At 41.0% G+C, this 26,547-nt stretch overlaps 1 protein-coding gene and 1 pseudogene across 4 annotated transcripts in view; one reads left to right on the forward strand and one right to left on the reverse strand.

The window, feature by feature from the left end:
- Positions 1 to 2,859: 2,859 nt before the first annotated feature.
- Positions 2,860 to 4,382, reverse strand: LOC118713731 (annotated as a pseudogene).
- Positions 4,383 to 14,388: 10,006 nt separating this feature from the next.
- Positions 14,389 to 26,547, forward strand: part of ACER3 (alkaline ceramidase 3) — a 71,133-nt gene continuing 58,974 nt past the window's right edge. For 2 of the 4 annotated variants that reach the window (XM_045578038.1, XM_036428556.2), the window contains exon 1: positions 14,390 to 14,584. In XM_045578038.1, the coding sequence (XP_045433994.1) occupies positions 14,482 to 14,584 (103 nt within the window). In that variant the 5' untranslated portion in view covers positions 14,390 to 14,481. Of the gene's footprint in view, positions 14,585 to 26,547 lie in introns of all 4 variants that reach the window. The other 2 variants (XM_036428557.2, XM_036428555.2) reach the window with 2 other exon arrangements.

A 26,547-nucleotide genomic window follows, 5' to 3' on the forward strand; every position in this document is an offset into this window, starting at 1 on the left:
GGGTTTCATCTGCAAATGGGGCATCACACTTATTGCACAAAAGTAGGAGGCTTCAGTGGAGGGGGGAAACGTGTATATAAACTGCCTTACATGCAATCAGGGCTCGATAAATGTTAGTCCCTTATCTGGCCCCACTAAGCCTGTCTGGTTCAGTGTTTCTCAAGATCTGGCCCCTGGACCATCTACCTCACAACGATCCAGGCTGCTTGTTCAGCTCGCAGGGTCCTGGACCCCCAGCAAGTCTGACCCTGTAGGTTACCAGAGGCAGTGTTTCTGAGATTCTCATAAGTTTGAGAGCTACTGATCCTGTGGGTGAGGAAGCCAAATACACAGATGGCTACACTGCGGAGTGATGAGTTACAACGGCAGGTCTGGGAAGAGTTTCTAGAGAGAGCCTGGACTGACGTGAAACCTGAAAGATAAGAAAAAGTCAGCCAAGGAAGCAGGAAGGAAACAGGAGATTCCAGTTGAAGGGAAAATGTTCACAAAAGCCCAGCAGTGAGAGAAGTGGCTCTTTCAGGGAGGAGTATAGTGACAAGAGTGTGGAATTCAGCCAAGAGACCTAAGAGGTGGGCAGGGGCCAGGTCACAAAGAGCCTTGACCATCATGTCAGGGTGTTTGAACTTTATCCTACAGATAGTGGAAAAATCACTGAAATTTGTTTATACTTAGAGGAGAGCATTAGATAGTTTGAATTTTAGAAAGAGCCCTGTGTCCTAGCTCCGTGGTCGGCAAACTGTGGCTCGCGAGCTACATGTGGCTCTTTGGCCCCTTGAGTGTGGCTCTTCCACTAAATACCACAGCCTGGGCGAGTCTATTTTGAAGAAGTGGTGCTAAAAGTGTAAGTTTAAAAAATTTGGCTCTCAAAAGAAATTTCAATCGTTGTACTATTGATATTTGGCTCTGTTGACTAATGAGTTTGCCGATCACTGCCCTAGCTGGTTTGGCTCAGTGGATAGAGCCATGCCCCACGGATTGAAGGGTTCCAGGTTTGATTCCAGTCAGGGGCATGTACCTCGGTTGCAGGCTCCAGCCATGGTCAGGGCCAGTGTGGGAGACAATCAATCAATATGTCTCTCTCATATAGATGTTTCTTTCTCTATCTGTCCTTCCCTCTCCTCCTTTAGCCCCCCCCCCACACACACACACTCTTTCTATTCTCTCTAAAAATCAATGGAAAAATATCCTCAAGTGAAGATTAACAAAAACAAAAATGCAAAAACAAATAAACAGATAAAAAGAAAAAACCCTCTGGCAGCCATGTGTAAAGAATAGGTAGTGGGATTGGGACAGGGCAAAATTTCCTTAGAGGTATGAGGTTGTGCACAGGCAGTGATGACCTAGACTGAGACAATGGCAGTGAGAGAAGGAAATGCACAAAGAAGAATTGGCAGACTGATACTGATTGGATAGGGCTGGATGGGGACAGGAAAGAGTCAAGGCTTCTTTCCTTAGTAAATTAGGTCAATGGTTGTGAATTTCACTGTAATTAAAATTAAAAAAATAACTGAAAGAGAAACCAGTGTAGATGGAAAATGATGAGATCATTTTAAGATATACTGAATTTGAGATTTTTATGGTCTTTCATTGTCCAGAAGATAGTTGGAAATGCAGGTCCGTGGAATAGTCTGCTAGTTGCTCACGCAATATCCTCTCTTCCTTCCTTCCTAACAGAAGCCAACTTTGGGACAGTGATGTGCCCAGTTAAAAAACCACCCTCCTAAGTTCTTTGGCCAGTCTTCCCTGGCTCTCTATGGTTGGTCATGTGACCTGGTTCTGACCAATAGCAATAATGGACATCACTGGGTGGAGTTTCCAGAAAAGTTGTTATTTTCCTGATAACAATGGACAGGCTCAGCTGGCATTTGACTTTTACCCTTATCCTTTTATCTCTTTCCTGCATAAACAGTGTTGTGATGCTTAGATAAGATGCAGACATTTTGTGACCGTGAGGATATAGGCCCTATGCTATGAGGTGCAAAGCAGACAGACAGAAGGATTCTGGCGTGGGGGAGCTGTTGTGTGGCCCAGGGCTGGCTACCATTTGAGAAAAAATAAATCCTAATTTAGTTAAGCCCCTGGGATTGGTTTTCTGTCACCTGCAGCAGAACATGATCCTGATTGATTCAAGGGCTAAAGCTCTGGAGACAGATCTGGGTTAGAGATAGAGATCTGGGTCAGCATCTCGATGGTGCCTGAAAGCATTTGAGTGGATACAACAGACCAGGCACCCAAATACGTGCACATGTAAACAGTTCTTGTGAGCCAACGGACAGGGAAGGCTTGGTTTGTAGGCAATGCTGAAAGGAGAAACTCCTGTGTCTTTAGGTTATTTTTTTTATTGTTGATGTTTCCATAGCAACATCCAGTACAAAACAACCAATGTAGGGCTATTCAATTAATACTCAACCTCATGGAATTTATGTGGTTACAACTTTCCAGATGCTTAACCAAGGGCTGATGACTCTGGTGACTTAACCTCCCAGGGGCTGGCGTGTTTGGGGCTCAGGAGCTGACTTGGTAAACCTCAGCTCTCCTGTTTCCCACGAGGCAAGTGCCCCTGCAGTCCCTCCCAAGAAGGCCAGAGCAAGGACCCGAGTTGCAATTGGACCTGTCTGTCCTATTTTTTTATATTATGTTCTTCTTAAATTTTTCCTTTAAGTTATTTGTGTGTGTGTGTGTGTGTGTGTGCACTATAATAATTTTTATTCTACTAAAAGATGATTGTAAACCGTAGCTTAAAAAGTTCGGGGCCGGGCCTGCAGAGCTGTGTTCACCGTGCTCTGGTCCTCCCACAGCTGCGTTTGTCGGTGTTTCCATCATTTCCACCGAGGTAGCAGCATTCAGTCCTTTCCCTCCTTAGGTTTCTCTGTAGCTACTGCATAACTTCTGCCACCTTGGCAGGGCAAGGGGCGATGGCAAAGCTGAAGGGACATTAGCCTGTGTTTTTTCTCTCTCGTTTTGCTTGAAGAAGGATTTGGCCTCTGTAGATGAAGCACCCACTGCCTTCGTCACCCTAACTTCTTCACCAGGAAAATCAAGCACCTTGGTGATTTTGACTTTTTCTATTTATTTAGGTTTCACTAGCTCTTCTGCTTTGACCAACAATTTATTGGAACTCATCTCTTTAGTCTCCTCTCTTTCTAATGTGTGGGCGTGGGGGCACTTTGGATTTTGGTCCCACATCATTGAGGAAGTTCATCCACAGTCCATCCTCCTTCCTCTCCCTCGCATCCTCGCATCCTCTGACCCAGTGCCTTCTTCCTCCTCTGTCACCCTGTCTTCCTCCTCACTGCTGCTTCCTCCAGATTCCCTGCTGGCTCCCTCCTCTTCCTCTCCTTCTGAGGATACGCCACCTTGTTTTCTCTTCCCGAATGCACATAGTCCTCCCTTGGAGGTGGAGAAGTCTTTGGAGTCAAATTCCTCCATGTTGCGGCTACATGGGGCGGGCCAAGCCATAGGACCTGAGCAGCAGACCCCCAGGAAAGCTGTAGGAAGAGACCATAACACTCTAATTTACTTTTTACATCTGATTTTTCTTTTAGTTCTTAGTTATAAGCAACATACAACATTATATTTGTTGCAGGTATACAACATAGTGATTAGACATTTATATAACTTACAGAGTGATACCCAGGTAAATTTAGTATCCATCTGACATTATATATAATTATTACAATATTGTTGACTATATTCTCTGTGCTATCATTTATATCCCTGTAACTGTCCTATCTTTTGCCAAGAGTATATGCCTGGCAATTTTCCTGATTCCTCTCTCCTCTCCATCCTACTCACTACAAAAAAAGAAGAAGAAAAAGAAGGAGAAGGAGAAGAAGCAACCAAAACCCAAAATCTATTTTCCTTAATACATGGAAACATGTCATTTCTTTCATGAACACTTTTATTTTCTCTAGGATAAAGCCCAAACACCTGTCACAATATATTAGGCCCTGATCTTTCCACCCTAGGTCCCTGATAATTGTCCTTGCCTCTCCCCCTTCTCTCCACACATAGTCAGCCGCTCCGAATGTCTCATTCGGCCCACATTTCTCTTCCCTTTCAAGCTGTTTTCTTGCTTAATAATGCTTTCTCTGCCTCCTGCTCTGACTGCCTCCTCCCATCCACCCACCATAGCCAGATTAATTTTCTGGTCTCCCAGCAGCTGGGAATGGCTGGAAACCCAGGAGTGGTCCACCTCCTCTTTACCCGTAATTCCTTTCCCAATCTCTTTCCAAATCCTATTGATTCTACCCTCTAAACATCTGTAACTGTCTCCTCCTTTCCATTACTGCTTTTACTAACAATATCACTGAAAGTTTTTCAGTAGCCTTCAGTCCTTCTTAATTCAATCAAGCTGTCTTCCCCTCTGCAAATGTACCCATGTTGATCTCCTCCTTAACATCTCTGAGGTCCTTAATGGTATAATGTTAAATCTATTTCCTACTAGAGATCTGGTGCACGAAATTCATACACTGGTAGGGTCCCTAGGCCTGGTCAGCAACTAGGGCTGATCAGGGCCTTCTGGCTGCCAGCTGGGGCCTTCCTTCATTCCGTGCCACCCCGGTGGTCAGCACACATCATAGTGAGTGATCAAACTCCCGGTTTCCTGGTCAAACTCCTGAGGGGACACTTTGCATATTAGCCATATATATATATATGGAGAAAAATATATATTTCAGGTCTAGGGAGAAATCAAACCCAGTGTTGACCCATAGTCCTCTCTTTCCTGCACAGCCCCTTCTCTGAGCACATTCAGGGACAGCTTAGGACAGTATTTAAGAACGCGGCCTCTGGGACCAGATTTCCTGGATTCCCGCCTCTGCTCAACTGCTTATTAGCAGGGTGCCCTTGGCGAAATATTTATTTATTTATTTATTTTAATATATTTTATTGATTTTTTACAGAGAGGAAGAGAGAGGGATAGAAAGCTAGAAACATCGATGAGAGAGAGACATCGATCAGCTGCCTCTTGAACACCCCCTACTGGGGATATGCCAGCAACCAAGGTACATGCCCTTGACCAGAATCGAACCTGGGACCCTTCAGTCCCCAAGCCGACGCTCTATCCATTGAGCCAAACCGGTCTCGGCTGGGCTCTATCCATTGAGCCAAACCGGTCTCGGCTGGGCGAAATATTTAATCTTACCATGTCAGTTTCAACTTTGGTAGCCCTCGTGCACAGGACTGTTAGATTGTAAAAGGCAATACTTGAGAGTACTCAGAACATTGTCAGGAATAGCGTAAATATTGTGTGGTAGCTGTTATAAGTGACTGTTACGTTTCATTTTGATCCTTGAAATTTGGCTGTTTTGTCTTCTTCTTTTGTCTGGATTAGTACAGAAGGCAAGGCAGCAGATGCTTGTGGCTAGGGTAGGGAGCAGGGAAATGCTGGGAGACTAGGGACCAAGGAAGCTGTCTATCCTAGGAAGTGTGAAATTGACCTTTTGTTTTCTGTAATCCAAGTTTCATTTTAGTTTAGAAAACATAGCTGATGGGAAAATCAGGCTCAAATATTCCCCACCATCTCCCCTGAGCATGTGGACACCATGATTTCCTGTGCTTTATCAAGGAGTCTTTTTCCTCCATTCTAAGTGACAATAACACCATAATACAATAAGAAGTATTGATCTTATTCCATTTCCCAGGTACTGTATTTTGCAATTAATTTTTTCATTTAATCCATACAGAAGTGGGTACTACTGCTTTCCCAATTTGGAGATAGGAAAATTGAGGCTGAGAGAGGTTATTAATACCCAAATCATAGCTTATTAAGAGGTTTTCTTTCTTGCCCAATAACTATCAGAGCTGACCCTATTAACTGCTATATCGGATTGCTTCATAAAAGTGGATTCGTTACTTAATCAGAGAAATGTCTATGGATTTGCTTATATTCAAGGCCCAGTGCTGGGCACTGGGAACATAGAGATAAATATGGGTGTTTCTTTTTCTCTAGGAAGTCATAGTTGTGTTGTGAGTACACTCTGGTCAGTGGACAGTGAGGCAAAATGTGGGAAATGCATAAAGTGCTAGGAAGCAAGGAGACCGAAGCACTACTGCCTAAAGAGTGTACTCAGGTCCAGCTACAGAGGTGACAACTGAATCTCAACATCTGGGAGTGATGATTACTTTCTAATGTTTCTGTAAGCATCAGCAGGTGCATAAAACATTTATTCTTTAATGCTTATCATGTATAGTAAGTAAAAACAGGGAAATACAAAGTAGCCAGCATTTTTAACTTTGTCTAACTCTATTTTAATAAAGCACACAGAGAAAAGTTTTTTGCCAGTTATACATCAAAATATTATTAGTGGCTACCTCTGAGAGGTAATATTTCAGGCGATTCTTTCTGTACGTTTTATTGTGGATTATATTTTTATTGTATAAATACATTTTATATTGTGAAACATAATTTTATTGTGCAAATGTAAATTGGTAAAGACACTTTAGAAAACTATTTGGCATTATCTCATACATTTGAAAAATATGCAGATTCTTCCATTCGTAGGTAAGATGCTAAAGAAACCTTTGCACATGCTTAACAGATTGGTAAAATAATAAATATTCAGGATAGTATTGGTTATAATAGAAACAATTCAAAACTGTATCCATTTCAGGAAAATGGATTAATACATTGTGGTACTGCCCTAACAGCTTTGGCTCAGTGGATAGAGCGTAGGCCTGCGGACTTAAGGATCCCAGGTTCAAGTCCGGTTAAGGGCATGTATCTTGGTTGCAGGCACATCCCCAGTAGGGGGTGTGCAGGAGAACGCTGATTGAAGTTTCTCTCTCATCGATGTTTCTAACTCTCAATCCCTCTCCTTTCTTCTCTGTAAAAAAAAAAAAAAAAAAAAAAAAAAAAAAAAAAAAAAAAAAAAAATCAATAAAATATATTTAAAAGTACATTGTGGTATTATCATACAGTAGGAGACATTATAAAAGTAAAAATGAAGAAACTATAGCTTTATGCAGCAACATGAATTGAATCTTAAAAGTATAATTTTTGAACACTTGTTATTATTTTTCTTTTTTTATTGTTTATAGTATTACAAATAATAGTACATATGTCTACTTTAAAAAAAAAAAAAAGTATAATGTTGAGCCGAAACCAGTTTGGCTCAGTGGACAGAGCGTCGGTCTGTGGACTGAAGGGTCCCGGGTTCGATTCTGGTCAAGGACATGTACCTTGGTTGCGGGCACATCCCCAATAGGGGGTGAGCTAGAGGCAGCCAATCAATGATTCTCTCTCATCGATGTTTCTAACTCTCTATCCCTCTCTCTTCCTCTCTGTGAAAAATCAATAAAATATATATTTAAAAAAAGACATTTTAAAAAAAAGTATAATGTTGAGCTAAAAAAAAAAAAAAAAAAAAGCAAGACTCAGATGAATACTTACTATATGAGTCCACTTATATAAAATGCAAAAAGCATGTAAAATCTATGTTCAGGAGTACATTCATGTGATCAATGTATGTAGGAAGGTAAAAAAATGATAAAGACAAAATTCAGGAAGGTGGCTACTTCTGGAGGGAGGGAAGGGATGAGATTGGAGGACACACAGATGCTTAAGGAATCGGTCAAGTTCTATTAATCTGGGTGGTGGCTATATCAGGATTCATTTCATTATTATTCATGATACGTTAGATATATAATGTTTTTGTATATTATATATTTCATAATAAAACTTTTATTATCTATATTTTCTAATTTTTCATTTGAATATGTATTGCTTCTTTTTTAAAAATATATTTTATTGATTTTTTACAGAGAGGAAAGGAGAGGGATAGAAAGCTAGAAACATCGATGAGAGAGAAATATCGATCAGCTGCCTCCTGCACTCCCCCCACCAGGGATGTGCCAGCAACCAATGTACATACCCTTGACCGGAATCGAACCGAGGACCTTTCAGTCCCTAGACCGTCGCTCTATCCACTGAGCCAAACCGGTTTGGGCTGTATTGCTTCTTATATTAAACTGAGAAAGTAAATAGCAAATGTAATAACATTTAAAACATTTTTCTCCTCTTGTACCTTTTCTCACCCTGCCTTTTTATATCATTCGTTCATGCATTTATTGAGGGTTTTATCTGTACTAGCCATGCTCTGTGTTGGGGGTACAGTAGTGTCACATGGTTCCTGCACTCAAGGAGTTTGCCCTCATGGTTGCTTCCTCTATTCCTGTAAAATTTTCAGTTAGGCTTCATTGCCAGTATCTTATAAATTCATCAGCCATTTTTCTTGATGTAGCTGCTGAGCAGCTGTGCTCTGAAGCTAGATTGCCTAAATTTAAATCATGGCTCTACTATTAACTACTTATATACATTCAGGTGAGTAACTTTCCCTCTTTGTACTTCAATGCCCCTTGCCATGAAATGGGAGAGAGAATAGTATCTACCTTGTAGGAATGTTGTAAAATTCAACTGAGTTAACATATATGAAGAACCCAGAACAGGGCCTGGCAGTGGTAAATGTTCCTTAAATGTTACCTATTATTGTTATTATTATTATTATTATTATTATTGCTCTATAAGAATTCCCTGAGCACGAATTCTGTGTCAAGTCCAAGTGAGGGACAGGCGATACAGAGATAGAATGAGACAGGGTCTGGAAGACCAACTCCTAACCAGACAGTTACGAAATGTGAGAGGAGCTATGGTGGAGGGAGCTACAGGAGCATGGAGGGCCCATACACAGCCTCGAGTCCGGGGGCTCTTCCCAGAGAGGCTTGGTGTGATGTCACCCAGGTTGTGGCCTGTTGCACTTGGGGAGCACTCTAAGATTCCCCACAGATAGGGCTTCGGAAGTGTTGATAGGCTGCCAAGAATGTGCTGATTGTAAGAGAGGACAGAAGGTAACTGGTAGATGATAAGATCACTTAATCAGAGGTGGGCCTACATATTTGGCTTTTATGGTTTCAAATTTTTCTTTGCAGATATGAAATACTACAACATATTACATGTGGGCGGAGTGGATTAAAGCTTGGATTTATTTTATTGTGGGAACAAGTGAAAAGGGTTTTCAATAGGAATCTGGTTGAAAGCTTTCAAAATTTGGGTTCTCATTTGTTAGTTCAAAGATAAATATAGGCATTGGAAATAACCTATATAACCAGTAGTAAAGTAACATGAATATATAATAATTAAAGTTTGGAATATCTATTAAATTGAATATGATATTACTATTTATTAATATATATTTACAAGGATTTCTTAATGGCATGTGAAATGCTTATGAAAGAACATGAAGTATGAAGGTAATATGAGCATTATCATGTAAAAATAGCTAAAATGCTGGAAGAAAATAAACTTAAATGTTGACAATGGTCATTGCTAGTTCATGGGATTATGAGTGATTTTTTTTTTTTTTTTACCCTTTTTTGGGGTGTTGTCTAAATTTTCCAATATAAAAAATGTATTATTGCTTTTTAAAAATAACAGCTTTATTAAAGTATAATTCACATATCAGTGAGAACATTTTGTGTTCAATTTAAAGTACATAATTCAATGTGTTTTTTGTTTGTTTGCTTGTTTGTTTTGTGTGTGTGTGTGTGTGTGTGTGTGTGTGTGTGTGTATTCAGAGTTGTGCAACCATGAACCACAATCTAATTTCAGGCACTTTCACCATCTCAAAAGAAACCATGTCACTATTAGCAGGCATTCCTACTTCCTCTCTCAACTAATCACTAATTTACTTTCTATCTCTATAATTTGCCTATTCTGGTTGTTTTATGTAAATAGAGTCATTGGCTTCTTTAGTGCAGGATAACGGTTCAAGGTTCATCCATGTTGTATCATGTATTAGTATTTCATTTTTTTATTGCCAAATAATACTCTATTATGACTATTCCACATTGTATGAATTAGTTCATCAGTTGGTGGAATTTGGTTTGTTTCCACTCTTTTGCAATTATGAATAATGCTGCTGTGAGCATCCTTGTACAATTTTTTGTGGGCATATGTTTTCAATTCTTTTGGTAAATACCTATAAATGGAATTGTTAGGTCATATGGTAACTTCACTTAGCATTCTGAGGAACTGCCAAACTATTTCCCAAAGTGGCTGCAGCATTTCACAGTCCAACAATGCATCAGGGTTCCCATTTCTCCACATCGTTGTCAATACTTGCTGTTATTTCTCTTTGATTATAGTCATCCTAGTATGTAAGAAGTAAGATCTCATTGTGGTTTTGATTTGCATTTCTCTAATGACAACATGAATCTCCTTTCATGGGATTTTTGGAGAAATGTCTATTCAGATGTTTTGCCCACTTTTTAATTGTGTTGTGTTTTTATTGAATTGTAAGAATTATTTATATATTCGGAATATTAGTCTTCTTATCAGATATATGATTTGCAAGTGTCTTCTCCCATTTTGGGGTTGTCCTTTCACTTTCTTGATGATACAACTATACTTAAATTTTTTTTTTAATTTTGATGAAGTTCAATTTATCTATATTTGTTGTTATTAGAAGTGCTTTTGGCATTCCATAGAAACAAAGATTTACTTTTATGTTAACTTCTAAGAGTTTTATGGTTTTAGCTCTTACATGTAAATCAATGATCCATTTTGGGTTAAATTTTGTTTACTGTGGCAGGAAGGAGTCTAATTTCATTCTTTCGCATGTGGATATTCAGTTGTCAGAGCAGCACCATTTGTTAAAAAGACAATTCTTTCCCTCTTGAATGGTCTTGGCATCGCAGTTGAAAATCAATTGATTGTAAATATTTCTGGAATCTCAGTTCTACTCCATTGGCCTATGTGTTTATTCTCACGCCAGTACTGCGCTGTCTGATTAGTGTAGTGTTTGTAGTAAGTGCAAAAATCCGGAAGTGTGAGTTCTTCAACTTTGTTCTTTTTCAATATGGTTTTGGCTATTTTTGGGTCCCTATGTTTCCAAGCTTTGCTTTTATACTCAGAGGGAAATTTTATTTATTTATTTGTTTGTTTGTTTGTTTGTTTGTTTTTAGAAAAGAGAAAAAGGAAGATAGACTTTGCTGAAGAAACTGTGAAGTTCACTTTGCGCTTTCTGAGTGGTACTAGGCAGCACATCTTTTCTTTGGGGCAGAGGAAATTTTTCTCTACTAAATTTCATTCTGGTCAAAGCAGATTTCCCCCCTGCTATTCAACAATGTACAGGGTATTGATTTAATCAAGGTCTCATGTAGGGGGCTGTTTCTCTGTTTTCCTCGACTCGCACGGAAAAAGACAGGTTCCTGAGTGGAAGAGCTGGGGATTAAGAAATTAAAGAAGAAAAAAAAGAGGCCAAGACACAGAAATAGATTCAAGCTGACATCCAGGCGGGGGGCTGCCACTCTGATGGAGAGACAGTCAACACCCACCACAGACAACACAGCGCACTTATTTATTCCAAAGGGGGTTTAAGGTCAGAGAAGTTTTGGGTGTGCCCAGGTCCTATTCATTCCCTCATTCCTGGGATTTAGCATATCCAGACCTGGGTAAGTCAAGGTCCTATTCGTTCCTTATTCTAAGGAACATGGATAAAGATACGAAATCAGTACTGATAACAGTCTCCCACATTTTGGGGAAACATGTTCCCAGGTGTGGCTCTGCCTGTGCCTTGAGTTCAGCTGATGATAATTACAAGTCACCCATATGCATTCCCAAAGGGCCCCCTACAGTCTCATTTTCTGTTTTGAATCACTTGGCTGAGTTAGAGGTTCTTCTGCAGTTAGGACACCCATAGCACTCTAACTTGGGGTTTGTTCCTAGCAAAGTACTAGTATCACCACACTCTATTGTTATGGTCTCTACAGTATTTTCATTTCATTTTATTTTAAAAAATATATTTTTATTGATTTTTTACAGAGAGGAAGAGAGAGGGATAGAGAGTTAGAAATATCGATGAGAGACAATTATCGATCAGCTGTCTCCTGCACACCCCCTACTGGGGATGTGCCTGCAACCAAGGTACATGCCAGTGACCGGAATCGAACCTGGGACCTTTCAGTCTGCAGGCCGATGCTCTATCCACTGAGCCAAACCGATTTCGGCTACAGTATTTTCATTTCAGTCTCATCAGCAAATCACTTTTGAGTATGTATTCCTGCATATTCATTTTGAGTATATAAATATGGGTATTTATTCACTTGTTAAACATACACACTTATTATATATTAAAAACATAAACTAAGCAGACGTTTTATTTTATTTTTAAATATATATAGGTATTTTTTTTAATTTCAGAGAGGAAACATCAACGATGAGAGAGAATCATTGATCGGCTGTCTCCTGCATGCCCCACTGGAGATCAAACCCACTGGAATCAAACCCAGGACGCTTCAGCCCTCAGGCCAACAATCTCTCCACTGTGTGAAACCAGCTATGACTGAACAGAAATGTTAGAGGATGATATACAAGTGATTAGAAAACATTTCCACACATCTCAGTGGCTTTTATCTGTCTGGAGACTGGCCTTTTGCACCCTTTCTATTTACCTCCTTGTGTTCCTAACACCAGCCAAGAGCTGGGTACCTAGCAGAAGCTCAATGCCTGCTGCTCAAAAGAAAAATTTCAGATATCCTACTATTGTTAAGAAACCACACCACACCACTTCTATTCCTAGGCTTTGCTCCCAGTTATAAAGGTTCTGCATCTATCATCTGCTAAGGTCACTAAGATGTAGGCTCCTCACCTCTCCTTGTTTTCTCTTTGATTACATCTATCAGACTTGTTTCCTTGGAAAATAGCACTTATATAATCCTTAACTATGCTCTTTATTTCAAACTGCCTGGCCAGGCAGAGTCCTGGGTGCTAGGACCATAAAGAACAGAAAACACACTCTCTAATCTGGGTGTACCATGGGAGGAAGTGAACACAGGGCAAGGGAGCTCTTGGGGGTGAGAGTCAGGGTGGGCTTCAAGGAGCTGGATTGTGAAGGGCCAGTGGAATTTAGCCAAATGGAGAAGAGAGGAAAGTGGTCCCAGCTGAATGAACCGCAGGAACAAAGGCAGGAGGATGGGAGTTGACCTAGCACCTTCCAAGCTAGGGACCAGTTGGTGTAGCTTAACCCAAGGGGCAGAGGCAGTTGCATTTTTTGTTTGTTTGTTTGTTTGTTTTATTTTAAATAAATTTTTATTGTTCATATTATTACAAATGTTTCTCCCCCCACCCCCACCATTGCTCTCCTCCACCAGGTTCCCACCCCACCCTCTGCCCTTTCCCCACTCCCCATTGTCCTCATCCATAGTAAGAACCTGCATTTGTTTTTAAGAGATCCCTCCAGCAGCTCAGTGAAGTGTTGAGTCTTGCGGCTGGAGGTAGGGGAGGCTGTCGGTTGCCTGCAGCGTATGGCACACTTATCATTAGAGGATAGAAAGCTCTAGCTTGGAATCTCCAAACCGAAGCAGGTCAATTCTTCCTGCTTTGGGCCGCATCCTCTTTTTAGGATCTCAAAGTCCATTTTATTTTATTTTATTATTTTATTTTATTTTATTTATTTTATTATTTTATTTTATTTTATTTTATTATTTTATTTTATTTTATTTTATTATTTTATTATTATTTTATTTTATTATTTTATTTTATTTTATTATTTTATTTTATTTTATTTTATTTTATTATTTTATTTTATTATTTTATTTTATTTTATTTATTTTATTTTATTATTTTATTTATTTTATTTTATTTTATTATTATTTTATTTTATTTTATTTTATTTTATTTTATTTATTTTATTTTATTTTATTTTATTTTATTTTATTTATTTTAAAAGCCCAGGGTTGTTGTTGCCCTTCCCCTTTGTTTTCCTAGAGACACTTGCTTATATACCTTCAGCGGAAAAAAGTCAGTGTATTTCCTCGGAACCTCGGGTGCTAGGAGTGTTCTGTTTCTGGGCTCCTTTCAGGCCTGCGGCCACAGGGAGATAGATACTGAGGTGCGTTTCTGCACAGGTTTCATCAAGCCAGGGCTTGGCTGAAGGCTTCTTCCCACCCCCGTCCCAATTAAATCAAACCGCACACACACACACACACACACACACACAGATGGAGGTTCTGACATACCCTGACAAAAAACCGCCTCCAGGATTTGAGGAACCTCGAACCTACAGCCAAGGGCGTGTCGAGGCGGGGCAGGCTGTCCCAGTCCCCGCCACCTGCCTTTCGCGATCACACCCTTTCCTGGGGAAGGAGAAGGCAAGCTCACCGCGGTGGCGCCCTCGGGCAGGGGTTCTGGCGCTGGAGGGGCGGGGCGGGGCGGGGCCTCCCCGCGGGGCAGTGTGAGTGACGGCGCCTGGCCCCGCCCCTCGGGCTGGGGTTCTGGCGCTGGCGGGGCGGGGCGGGGCGTCTCCGCCGCGCCAGGGGGCGTGGCCTCCCCGCGGGGCCGTGTGAGTGACGGCGCCGGGCCCCGTCCCCCGGAGAGGAGGGCGGGGCTCGGGGAGCGCGCGAGCGGGGCGGGAGCGGGCCTGGGAGTCCGGGGAGCCGGAGGGCAGCGAGCGGAGCGCCGGGGCGGCGGCGGCGGCGCGCGTGATGGCTCCGGCCGTGGACCGTCAGGGCTACTGGGGCCTCACGACCTCCACGCTGGACTGGTGCGAGGAGAACTACGCGGTGACCTGGTACATGGCGGAGTTCTGTGAGTGCGGCCCCGCGTGAGGCGGGCGGGGAGCGGACGCGGGGCTGAGGGGGAGACGCCGTTTGAGGAAGGCTGAGGGCGGACCTGGCCGCCGGGGCGGCAGCAGGCCCGACCCCGGGGGCTGAAGTGGGAGCCCGGGCCGGGGCAGGAACGGAGAAAGCTGCGGATGAAGAGGGAGGACTGGGAGCCAGTGTGTCGCCGAGGAGTGCGGGGGTCCGGGCGGGCGAGGGGGTGGGGGCGACACCTGCTCCCACGGTGGCCGCCGCCGCCGCCGTCGGGGCCGGGGAGAGGGGAACAGATCCTCCTTTGCCCTCCCCTCCCCCATACGCGAGAACCCCAAAGGCTTTGCTCTCCTCTCTCTGTTAATATTAGACCTCTTCGATCCCCTCCAGCAAACGGTTTTCCAGGGCCAGGTCTCCGCCCCCCGCCCCCCGCCCCCGTGCCCTGCCACCTAGGATATCTTCAGGCGCCAGAGCTCCTCTGCCCCCGGAGGACGACTGTCCGACTGTCTCCTCGCCCCAGAAGCAGAAGGCAGAGCTAGGCTGTACCTTCCTGCCGGTGCCAGGCTCCCGGGAGCACAGGGGACCACGCCGCTGCCACCCCGCCTCCCGTCCCACAGCCTAGGGGTCAGAGGTCACCCGGGGACACTGTCTCCCCCGATCGCACTTTCCCAGGACGCGGGGGCAGCAGAGTCCTTGGGCTGCTGCCCCCGACAGGCGGGCACCACGGGCCCCTCGGGCTTTTCTGTGTGTGTGTGTGTGTGTGTGTGTGTGTGTGTGTGTGTGTGTGGTGTGTGTGTGTGTGGTGTGCCCTGCCAGGCTAGGAGAGCACCACCGGAATAATCTGCCACTAATTTTTCTGTTGTTTATACTTTGGCCATGTTTTGAGAGCACTCCGTTTGATACTTCTTCAAGTCACCTGCTTCTGGCTAGGTACAGAGAATGTATTTTGGCTATTACTTCCTTCTTTTCATTCGATTCCCTTTCTCTCAGGACACCAAGCAATGTCTGTTTAGCTAACCTTCCCCATTGTTGGGTGCTTCTTTCTCCCAGGCATGTGTGTTTGGCTTGTAGAAGAGAGAGGCAAGGGTTTCATGCCAGCTCGTTCTACTTAATTCTGTTCCCAGTCATTGGCTAAGTTTAAAAAAAAGAGAGAGAGAGAGAGAAAGAAAGAGAGAGGAAGAAAGAAAGAACAAAAGGAAGAAAGTGAGGAAAAGAGAACTCTTGCTGCTGTTTCCAGGACTTAGTGCCATTCCCGTTATACCACGATTTAGGCTGAGAACTTTCCTGAACTGCTGGTTTAAATTAATATTTTTTTACTTCATAGCGAAAGAATATGGGCAAAGGAATTCTTTGCAGTGTAAGTGCTTAGCAATTTAAATGTTGGCAAGGGAAGGGCTCTACCGATTTGTTGTTAGATCATGTTGGCAAGCCCATACCTGGTCCAGAGGAGGCCCACGAGGGAAGGGACATAAAACCGTGCTTCCTGAACTGGAAATGGAAGAGAAACTCAAGGGTCTTCAAATGTTGGATGAGCTGTCATAGAGCGCATTAAGCTTTCTGTATCTCCTTGTAATGTGGAATTGGCACCTGTGAGTGGGAACTACTGTAAGGGGAGAGATTTTGCTTCAACCTAAGGCAACTGTTTATCTAAAGATAGGATCTTGGAATGGGTTGCCTTGTAAGGTAGAAGGCTTTCTGTCACTGAAAGTGTTTAAAACAGACATTGCTCCCTCCACTAACTCATGTGAATGTTTTAGGTGAAATTGTTTAGTTGAGAAAAGGAGTTGGTTTTAGTTGGCCTTTAGGTTCTTTGCATCTTTATGGGCAAATATAGGTAATAATGACTCTCAGTTTAGAACCAAGGGTTGGAATCAAAAGAGAAAACTGACAGTTAAGTCATGTGAGCTATGAGAGAGCAAGATACTACAGTTCTGGCAGATAGCTCTGGGAAATGGGAAATGGCCTTAGTTCTTGGTTTCCTCAGAAGAGAAAACTCTGAGCAGATTGCAGAGAGGGTTTTGACATAGGAATTAAGGTTTGCAAGAAGAGAATGATGTTGGTCACCCTTTGCACATGTGCCTTGGGAGAAAAAATGATCTTGAGGAAGTTGAGGTTAAGTGGCGGGTATGTATCATGTGTTGGAGTAAGAGAATTTGATATTTGAAAAATATACTGATTAGTAATGATATTTTTAAAAGAAATACAACTTTATCTTTATTTTAATATTTACATTAATGATAGAAATATTAAGGACTAGAGGCCAGGTGCACGAAATTTGTGCAGGGAGGGGAGGCGCAGGTGTCCTTCAGCCCAGCCTGCACCCTCTCCAATCTGGGACCCCTCAAGGGATGTTCAACTGCCAGTTTAGGCCCGATCAAACGGGAAGTTGGACAATCCAGAACTGCTGGTTCCCAACTGCTCGCCTTCCTGCCTTCCTGTTTGCCCCTAATAGCTTCTTCCTGCCAGCCTAATCATCCCTAACCACTCCCCTGCCAGCCTGATTGATGCTTAACTGCTCCCCTGCCAGCCTGTTTACCCCTAACTACCCTCCTCTGCAGGCTTAGTCACCCCTAACTGCCCTCCCCTGCAGGCCTTGTCCCCCCTAACTGCTCTCCCCTGCTGGCTTGGGTCCCCCCCCAGTTGCCCTTCCCTACAGGCCCAGTCATCCCCAACTTCCCTTCTTTGCCAGCTTGGTCACCCCTAACTGCCCTCCCCCGCAGGCTTGATCGCCCCCAACTGCCCTCTCTTGCAGGCCTGGTCCCTCCCAGCTGCCCTCCCCTGCTGGCCATCTTCTGATGGTCATCTTGTGTCCACATGGGGGCAGGGTCTTTGACCACATGGGGGCAGTCATCTTGTGTGTTAGAAATGGTCAATTTGCATATTATTCTTTTATTAGATATGATAATAATGGTGATAATAATTCTATCTAAGTGTCTCCTATATACCACACTTTTCTAAGCACTTCATATATGTTACCTCTTTTGAACTTTGCCGCAATTCCAAAAAGAAGGTATTATTATCCTAATTTCACAGATTAAGAAATTGAAACTCTAAGAAGTAATTTATCTAAGGTTGCAAAAGTGGTGTAGAGGCAGTATTCAAGTTGAGATCTGACTCTAGAGCTTCTATACCATATTACTTCTGTCACATTCATTGTTTTGTCCCCACATATAAAGGATGAGGACAAGCGTAAAATAGTATACTAACACAGAGGGCAGACTGAGTAAGTGTTTAAGAAGCCTATCTTTCAGGATTGGGGTGTGTGTATTTTGGATAACACAAAGATGAGTCGGGGGAATTGCATGTTCAGATATGGCAACGGTTCTCAAAAGCTATCTTCTTAACATCAGCCAAGTTCAATTCAAATTTGTTTTCTGTTTGAGCAGATTATAAGGACCAGGGGAAAGGCAGAGGGTTTCTCTTTAGTTGTGAAATAATAAGCACCTTGCTGTGCCAAAAGTTATAGGTATAGGCAGTCTTCACTTTGCAATGTAGTGCGGGGCTACATAAATGACCACGCAAGTTAAAACTGGCAAATCTAATGGGAAAATTTATGATTGTTCTGTGACCTTTAAAACTGTTGTTAAACAACAAAATAAACTGACAAACAAAATAGGACTATAGATATGGAAGCATGGAACAGATTGTCGTAACAGATCTCAGAAGGAGGTAGGAAGAGAGGGTGAGAAGAGATTAATCAAAGAACTTATATGCATAGTCCATGGACACAGACAATAGACAGGGGAAGGACAGGGGGGTAAGGTGGGAGCCAGGTGTGGGGGAGCAAAAGGGTGAAAATGGAAGACATCTGTAATACTTTCAATAAAATAAATAAAGATGTCAAATATTGTAAACCTTTTTTATTGATTATAAATATATAGAGAAATAAAAAATAAATATTTATTTAGTATACTAAGTTTAAAATAATGAGAATTAAAATGAGGGGTTTTTTTTGTAAAAGAACTTATCAAGAGGAATTTGAACAGTGCATGCTCTCTTGTCTTATAACTCGTGATATGGAATGAGTATGTTTTTCTTTGCCTTGGTGAATTGTCATAGTATTTTCTCTCAGAACTTTGAAAATATTCCAATGTGTGCTGGCTTTTATTGTTGCTCATCAGAAGTCCTCCAATAGCCTATTTGTTGTTCCTTTATAGTTTATCTTGTCAAATTCACCAACAGAATTCAAAAGAAGTGACTTGGTTAATCGCTGATGGTGATGTGCTTCAATTATTTACATAGTGATTTGAGGACTGAAGAGCTGGTCACAACATTTGTAGTACTGTAATTACTCACTGTTAATATACTGTGGTAACTGAAATATGTGCATTTTAGAACCTTGTAAAGTGAAGACTGTGTGTGTGCATTTCTAATCCTTAAAATATTCTTAGTAGGTTATAAGTAGGTGGTGTTATACCCATTTTTTAGATGAGGACACCAAGTCTTAGAGAAGTTAAGAAACCTGCTCCGCATCATCATAAGCTATAAATGGCAGAAAGTGTATTCAAATATAGGTCTGACAGCTCTTTCTACCAAGACATACAGTCTATAAGAAGTGGAATTTCAGGTGCTATTGGTTTCAGGGAAGAAATATTACTTAAAGGGAAATGGAAATGAATTCTATGCTTTAATTATGGTCTTTGAGGAGAATTACCTAGTGAAATTTTTTTTTCTGAATGTTTTCTTTTTCAGCAAGTACTTGTTGAACACCTTTTTGGTCATTGACTCAGAATACAAAACTATGTGAAGACTGTCTCTCTATTAAAGGTAGCTAACAAGCCAATAGTTGTATAATATAAACAGATAAGTTCAACTAGGCATTTCCTATTTTCAAGGACATTACTAAAAATATATTTGAGAGAAACATGTCTAAGAATTGGCATATCATGAAGGAGGGTTTATTTATCATAAAGCTAAAATTAAAAAAAAAATTGTTAATCCTCATCTGAGGATATTTTTCCATTGATTTTTAGAAAGTAGAAGGGAGGGAGAGAGACAGAGAGAGAAACATTGGTGTGACAGAGATTCATCAATCAGCCTGTGGGCCAGTACTCTATCAACTGAGCCAAACTGGCTAGGGCTAAATTTTATTTTTTTAATTTCTAATTATGGGTTTATAGGGATTATAGAAGCTAGGTAGATGCTGTCCCTTTTCACAGATTTGCTGCCCCTCTTCCCAACTTATTCACAGGAATTGGGCAGAAGAAAATTAGGGCAACCCTTACTCTTTTTTTTTTAATTAAAAATTTTTTTTGGTGATTTTTATTTTATTTTATTTTTAATTATTAAGGTATCATATATTTGTCCTCAATCCCCCATTCCAATCCTTCACCCCTCCCCATTCATGCCTCACCCCCCTATTGTCCTTGACCACTTGTTAGGCTCATATGTGTGCACATAAAGTCCTTTGGTTGATCTCTCCCTTCCCTTTTATCCTCACCTTCCCTTTGAGGTCCAGTAGTCTGACCCATGGCTCCTTAGGTCTGGGTCTGTGCTTGTTCATCAGTCTATGTTGTTCACCATTTCCCCCAGATGAGTGAGATAATGTCTTATTGGAAATATACTTATAAGAATAAAAAATGAAACAAGCTATGATTGTTATGCTGAAAGTCATATGAATCAGTCTGTAGTGAGTTTCTTTCTGGGCCAACAGTTCTTTTGAGACCCAATTTCAATGTCAAATAGTTCCTTATGTGTACATGTCAGCAATGATATTTCAGTTCTGGATGGTGGACAAATGGTGGTAATGCAGGTCCAACCTTCTCTGGTTTGGTCCTGGGCATCCTGCAGTGATACACAGCTGCTGACTGCTATTATGGCAAGGCATCGTCAGTATCTTCCATCTCTGTCGGGACTGCTTATCTTCTGTCTTCATGGTTGGAGTAGTCCTGTCAATTCCTCTCTGTTGCCAGAATCCAAGACACCCATGAAAAACACACATGGTGTCAAAACAAGCCAGAGGAAAATCATTTGGGCAAAAAATGAAAAAGGATCCCAAGTCAAATTTATAGAAAATATTCCTTTATTAACTTTTGGTAGAGAATATGTTTGTATATTTTCAGAAAACAACTCCGAGACCATGTGGATTCTGGCAATCCTTACTCTTTAGACCTTTGTTATGGGATTTATTTAGATTTAGGGTAAAGGGGTCTTTCTTTCCTTACCACTGTAGTGCAAGACCAGAGATGCTTTTGTGAAGGTATTTTGCAAATGGTTAAGATCTACAGTCAGTTGATTTTAACTAAAGATTACTCTAAAAAATGTGGTTGGGCTTCATTCAGTCAGTTGCAAGGCCTTAAGAGCAAACACTGAGCTTCAGAGCGGGTAGGTTGGGGAGATTAAACCTTTATTTGGGGAGGTCTCTTACTTGACTCCTCACCTTAATGATCTTCCTTTCCTTCTCATTTCTTCCTTCTCTTTTATATGTTTGAATATATTGTGAATATACCAGCATTTTTAGGTTTATTAATTTCTAAATATGGGTTAATAGGGGTTATGGAAGCTAGGTAGATGCTTAGTGGGAAGGATATTTGGAATGTCTAGTGCCACACAACCTTCACCTAATTACTTTTGCACTGTTCCCTTTGTCATTTGTAGCTACCTACATTCTCTCAGTCAGTGGAAAGCTCTTTAAATCTTGACTGATAACTCATTATAGAATTAGGTTCTTCTTCTGTTTTCCTTTGAAGACTTTCTATTGACTGAGGGATAAAGGCGAAATTCTAAATGTGGCATGAAAATCCCTTTTTGAAAAAGTGAATATTTTCACACATACACCAAAATTGGAAGAATTTTGCAATCAATAACTGTATAATTACTATCTGGATTCTACAATTAACATTTTACTATATCTATTTTATCACTTTTTCTATCTATTAATTTATTTCTCTCTCCATCTAGCACTTCACTTTATTTATTTTTATACATTTCAAAGTAAATTTCAGACATTTGAATACTTTCCCCTAAAGTTCAATTATTTGTTTTTCCCTTTTGATGTAAAATTTATATTTAGTATAATAGACAAATCTTAAGTGTATATTTGCTGAATTCTGAGAAATGCATACATCTGTAACCAAAATTCCTATCAAAATATGGAATTTCACCATCAAAAAGGAAAGTCCCTCATGCTCCCTCCCTGTTAATCTCCGCCTCCACTTTCCCCCTTGTCCCCAGGGACAAAAATGTTCAGATTTTTTCCCACCACCATAGGTTAGATTTGCCTATTCAAGAACTGCATGTAAGTGGAGTCATATAGTATTAACTATTCGGTATAAGCCTTTTTTCCTCAGCATAATGTTTTTGAGATTCATCTATGTCATTTCATGTATTAGTGATTCCTTTCTATTGTTGAATAGTATTCCATTGTATGAATATGCCACAGTTTGTTTATTTTGCTGTTGATAATACCTGGCTGTGTTCGGGTTTTGGCAATCCTAATATATAAAAACTCTGAGTCTTTTTTTGTAAAAAAATATATTTTATTGATTTTGTACAGAGAGAAAGGGAGAGAGATAGCAAGTTAGAAACATCGATGAGAGAGAGTCATCGGTCAGCTGCCTCTTGCGCACCCCCTACTGGGGATGTGCCCGCAACCAAGGTACATGCCCTTGACCGGAATCAAACCCGGGACCCTTCAGTCCCCAAGCCGACGCTCTATCCACTGAGCCAAACCGGTCTCGGCAAAACTCTGAGTCTTAATGACCAGTAATGACCGGAGGCTGAACAACTGGAAGTCATTGCTGGCCCCGCTTCCAAGCAAAGGGTAAGGGCAATCAGGCAAGCAGGCAGGGGGTTTAGGGGTGATCAGGTAGGCAGACCAGCAGTTAGGGGCAATCAGGCAGGCAAACAAGTGGTTAGGGAAGATCAGGTAGACAGGCCAGGGGTTAGGGGAGATCAAGTTGGCAGATAGCCCCTGGCAGGGTTGGCCCCACCCCCAAGCAAGTGGTTAGGGGCAATCAGGCAGGCAGGCAGAGGGGTTAGGAGTGATCAGGTAGGCAGGCAAGTGGTTACAGGAAATCAGGTAGGCAGAGGGCACCTCGCCAGGCTGACCCTGCCACCAAACAATCAGGCAGAAAGGCAGAGTGGTTAGGGGTGGTCAGGTAGGCAGAGGCTCCTTGAAGGGCTGGCCTCGCCCCCCCAGAAAAGAAAGAGGGAGGCCCAGGCCAGCCAAGCCATTGCACCCCAGCCTGCCCCTTGCAGAGGGAGGCCGCTGGTGGCAGGGGAGGGAGAGCAGTGCTACACAGATGGCAAGCAGTGGCAATAACAGGAGTCAGGCCAGCTGCCTGCAGCCCGGGGAAGGAAAGCCCCAATAGACCCTGATCTCAGGCCAGGCTGAGGGACCCCTCTTCGTACATGAATTTTTGTGCACTGGGCCTCTGGTTATAAATAAAGTTGTTATGAACATTTGTTTTTATTTCTCATAGGGTAAGTACCTAGGGTTGGAATAAGTGGGTCACAGAATAGAAAACTGCCAGATCTTTTCCCAAAGTGGTTGTACTATTTTACATTTACAGCATTTGAGCCATATTCTGGCCAACATTTGATGTCAGTCTTTTTAATTTTCGCCTTTCTGGTGGATGTGTAGTTGTAGCCCATTATGTATCCAATTTATTCTAAAGTCTTCAGTCTTCCTTCTTTTCCTTGTACTCCTTAATTTCATGACTTATACTGGATTCCTGCCAATACAGGTTATGTAAATACTTATATAAGTATTAATGAGTATAGTATTAGTTGTATACTACTAGTAATAAATTATTTTTTAAAGCCATACAGTTTTGAAGTGGTGTTATTCAGCAATAGATAACTGAACCAGTGTGTGAAATTGGGTTTTGAGCAATTTTGATTTCCTGTGGTTTAATCTCAAGAATATACCAAATTACACCATACCTTATTATTCTTAGAAGATAATAAGATTATGTTTCTCCTATGTGAATATTTCGAAGAATTTTATGAGCATAATTTTATTATCCCTATACTGTCCTCCTGAGACTCAATGAAAGTAAGTACTTCAAGGTTGAAATATTTTAGTTGCAGAGCTAGAAAAATCTTTGACTCATTATAGGTGTGTACTCTTGCTCTTAAAGATCTTTAACTTTTCAGAGCAAGGTGCTTTTAACAGCTGGTGGATAGACTGGATAGAGCCTGAAAAAAAAACAGAACGCCAAAATTATGCATGTCAAAATCTACGTACTATTCTTATGTTTTTATGGCTGATATTCACTTATTTATTCATTCACACAAAATTAATAAAGAGTGATTCTAGATAATATAGTGTTCCCTGCCAAGTAGCAGTTATACCTCCGCCCTCACCGTTCTTGTTCTCTCTCTCTCTCCCTCTCTCCCTCTCTCCTTCTCTCCCTCTCCCTCTCTCCCTCTCTCTCCCTCTCTCCTCTCTCCCTCTCTCCCTCTCTCCCTCTCTCCCTCTCTCCCTCTCTCCCTCTCTCCCTCTCTCCTTCTCTCCCTCTCCCTCTCTCCCTCTCTCTCCCTCTCTCTCTCTCTCTCTCTCTCTCTCTCTCTCAAAGCAGACAAGAGGGCATGTCTATTTTGTTGTCTGATCCCTTTGATCACTGGAGTTAGTTCAATTAGTCTTGCTAATCAGATCTATGTTCTTTGTTCTTTCACTGCTCTAGGAATGTCAGACCTAAAGCCTGGCAATTGAAAATAATTATGACCTTGATAAAGAAAAATTATTCTTTGGTTAAGAGCAGTCATTAAATAAACATTTATCCCCTGTGTATCCTTCCCTGATCTCATTTTTTTCATTTTTTCTCCAGAGATAACTACTATTAATTTAGTGTTTATCATTTCTTAGATTTTTACCACTTATGCATTCTTTTTAAAAATATATTTAGTGATTTTTAGAGAAAATAACATCTATTTGTTGTTCTACTTATTTATGCATTCATTGGTTGATTCTTGTATGTGCCCTGACCAGGATTGAATTCACAACCTTGGCATACTGGGGGCAACACTAATTAACAGAAATATCCTGCCAGGGCCACCACTTATGCATTCTTGAAAATATACTGTTTATACTATGCTGCGGTAAAAAGAAGGAATTCTTACCATTTGCAACAGTATGGATGGAACTGGAGAACATTATGCTAAGCGAAATGAGCCAGTCAGAGAAAGATAAATATCACATGATCTCACTCATTTATGGAATATAACGAACAACATAAACTGATGAAGGAAAACAGATCCAGAGTCAGAGAAACATCAATCAGACCATCATACCTCAGAGGGAAGGCAGGGGAGGGTGAGGGAGGGTAAGAGGGAGAGATCAACCAAAGGCTTATATGCATGCATATAAACCTAACCAACAGGGGGTGAGGGCATAAGTGGGAGGAGTGGGGAGCAATGGAGCAGTAAGGACACATATGTAATATCTTAATAAAGAAAAAAATAAAAAAGATATACTGTTTAGATTTGGTTGTTTTATATTTAAGTAAAATTGTTCCTTATATATAGTGTTTTTTTTGCAACTTGATTTTTCACTCAAATTGTGGTCTTTTGTATCATGCGTGTTCCTGAGAATTGTCTGTATTGTTGGGTATGGATATTTATTTTTATGTTGTTTAGTATTCCACTTGTATGAATATATTGATTTAGCCAATTCTTTAATCATTGAATGTTTTGTTTCCATGTTTTTGCTATAAGAATGCTATGAATATTCTTATACATCTTGTGGTATACACATATGTTTAAGAATTTCAGTACATATGAAAAATATCCATTCACTGTTGAAACAGTTTTCTAAATGTTGACATATTGTATAATATCAATAGATTACATTTATTAATTCAGCACCTCTGATTTCATCAGGAAAATCTTTAAGTAGACTTTAAGTAGATGCAGGTTTTTGAAAATTCTAAATTTAGCCGAAACCGGTTTGGCTCAATGGATAGAGCGTCGGCTTGGGGACTGAAAGGTCCTGGGTTCGATTCCGGTCAAGGGCATGTACCTTGGTTGCGGGCATATCCCCAGTAGGGGGTGTGCAAGAAGCAGCTGATCGATGACTCTCTCTCATCGATATTTCTAACTCTCTATCTCTCTCCCTTCCTCTCTGTACAAAATCAATAAAATATATATTAAAAAAAAAAATTCTAAATTTATGCCAAAACCTCTTTGGCTCCTGTTTGGCTCAGTGGATAGAGCATTGGTCTGCAGACTGAAAGGTCCCATGTTCGATTCCGGTCAAGGGCATGTACCTTGGTTGTGGGCACATCCCCAGTAGGGAGTGTGCAAGAGGCAGCTGATGGATGATTCTCTCTCATCGATCTTTCTAACTCTCTATCCCTCTCTCTTCCTCTCTGTAAAATATCAATAAAATATATTTAAATAATAATAATAATAATAATAATAATAATAAAAATGCTAAATTTTGCTCAGAAGCCTGGATTTTATTATTGGTAAAAATACTGTCAGTTATTTTTCTTAAAGTGGCAGTCTCACTTTACTCTGGGAATGTCTTCCAAATGCCCAAAATGAATAATCAGTTCTTTTAAGTAAAAATGACATTTCATGGAAAAAAACAGCTAGTTGAGATCACAACTCAAAACAGTCACACAAATGCTTTTCCTTGAGGCAACTGTCATACTTCAGTATATAGAAGTTCTTTGTAAAAATTCCCATTTCATTACAAAGAATATTGGAAGATATGCACTCAAGAGCTGAGATTTAATACAATTAGTCATTTTTATTTTCATGAAAATAAAAGGCATTGTTAAAAAACTTCAAAATAAAATACTTCATCGAAGGCATTGTTAGTTGGCTTAAAAAAAACAAAAAACACAAAACTCTGTATGGTGGAGAGAAAGAATACAATGACTATAGTGTAGTTTGGTTGTCATTGCCCTGATTCTTGCAAAGGTGCCAGCAATTGTACCCACCATCAGCTTTTATGCCATCAGTGCAAATGTCAATGCCGTGAATAAGGTAAATAACTCTTAGTATTACAAA

This window comes from Pipistrellus kuhlii, unplaced genomic scaffold (assembly GCF_014108245.1).
Source record: "Pipistrellus kuhlii isolate mPipKuh1 unplaced genomic scaffold, mPipKuh1.p scaffold_m20_p_9, whole genome shotgun sequence".
NCBI classification, from domain to species: Eukaryota; Metazoa; Chordata; class Mammalia; order Chiroptera; family Vespertilionidae; genus Pipistrellus; species Pipistrellus kuhlii.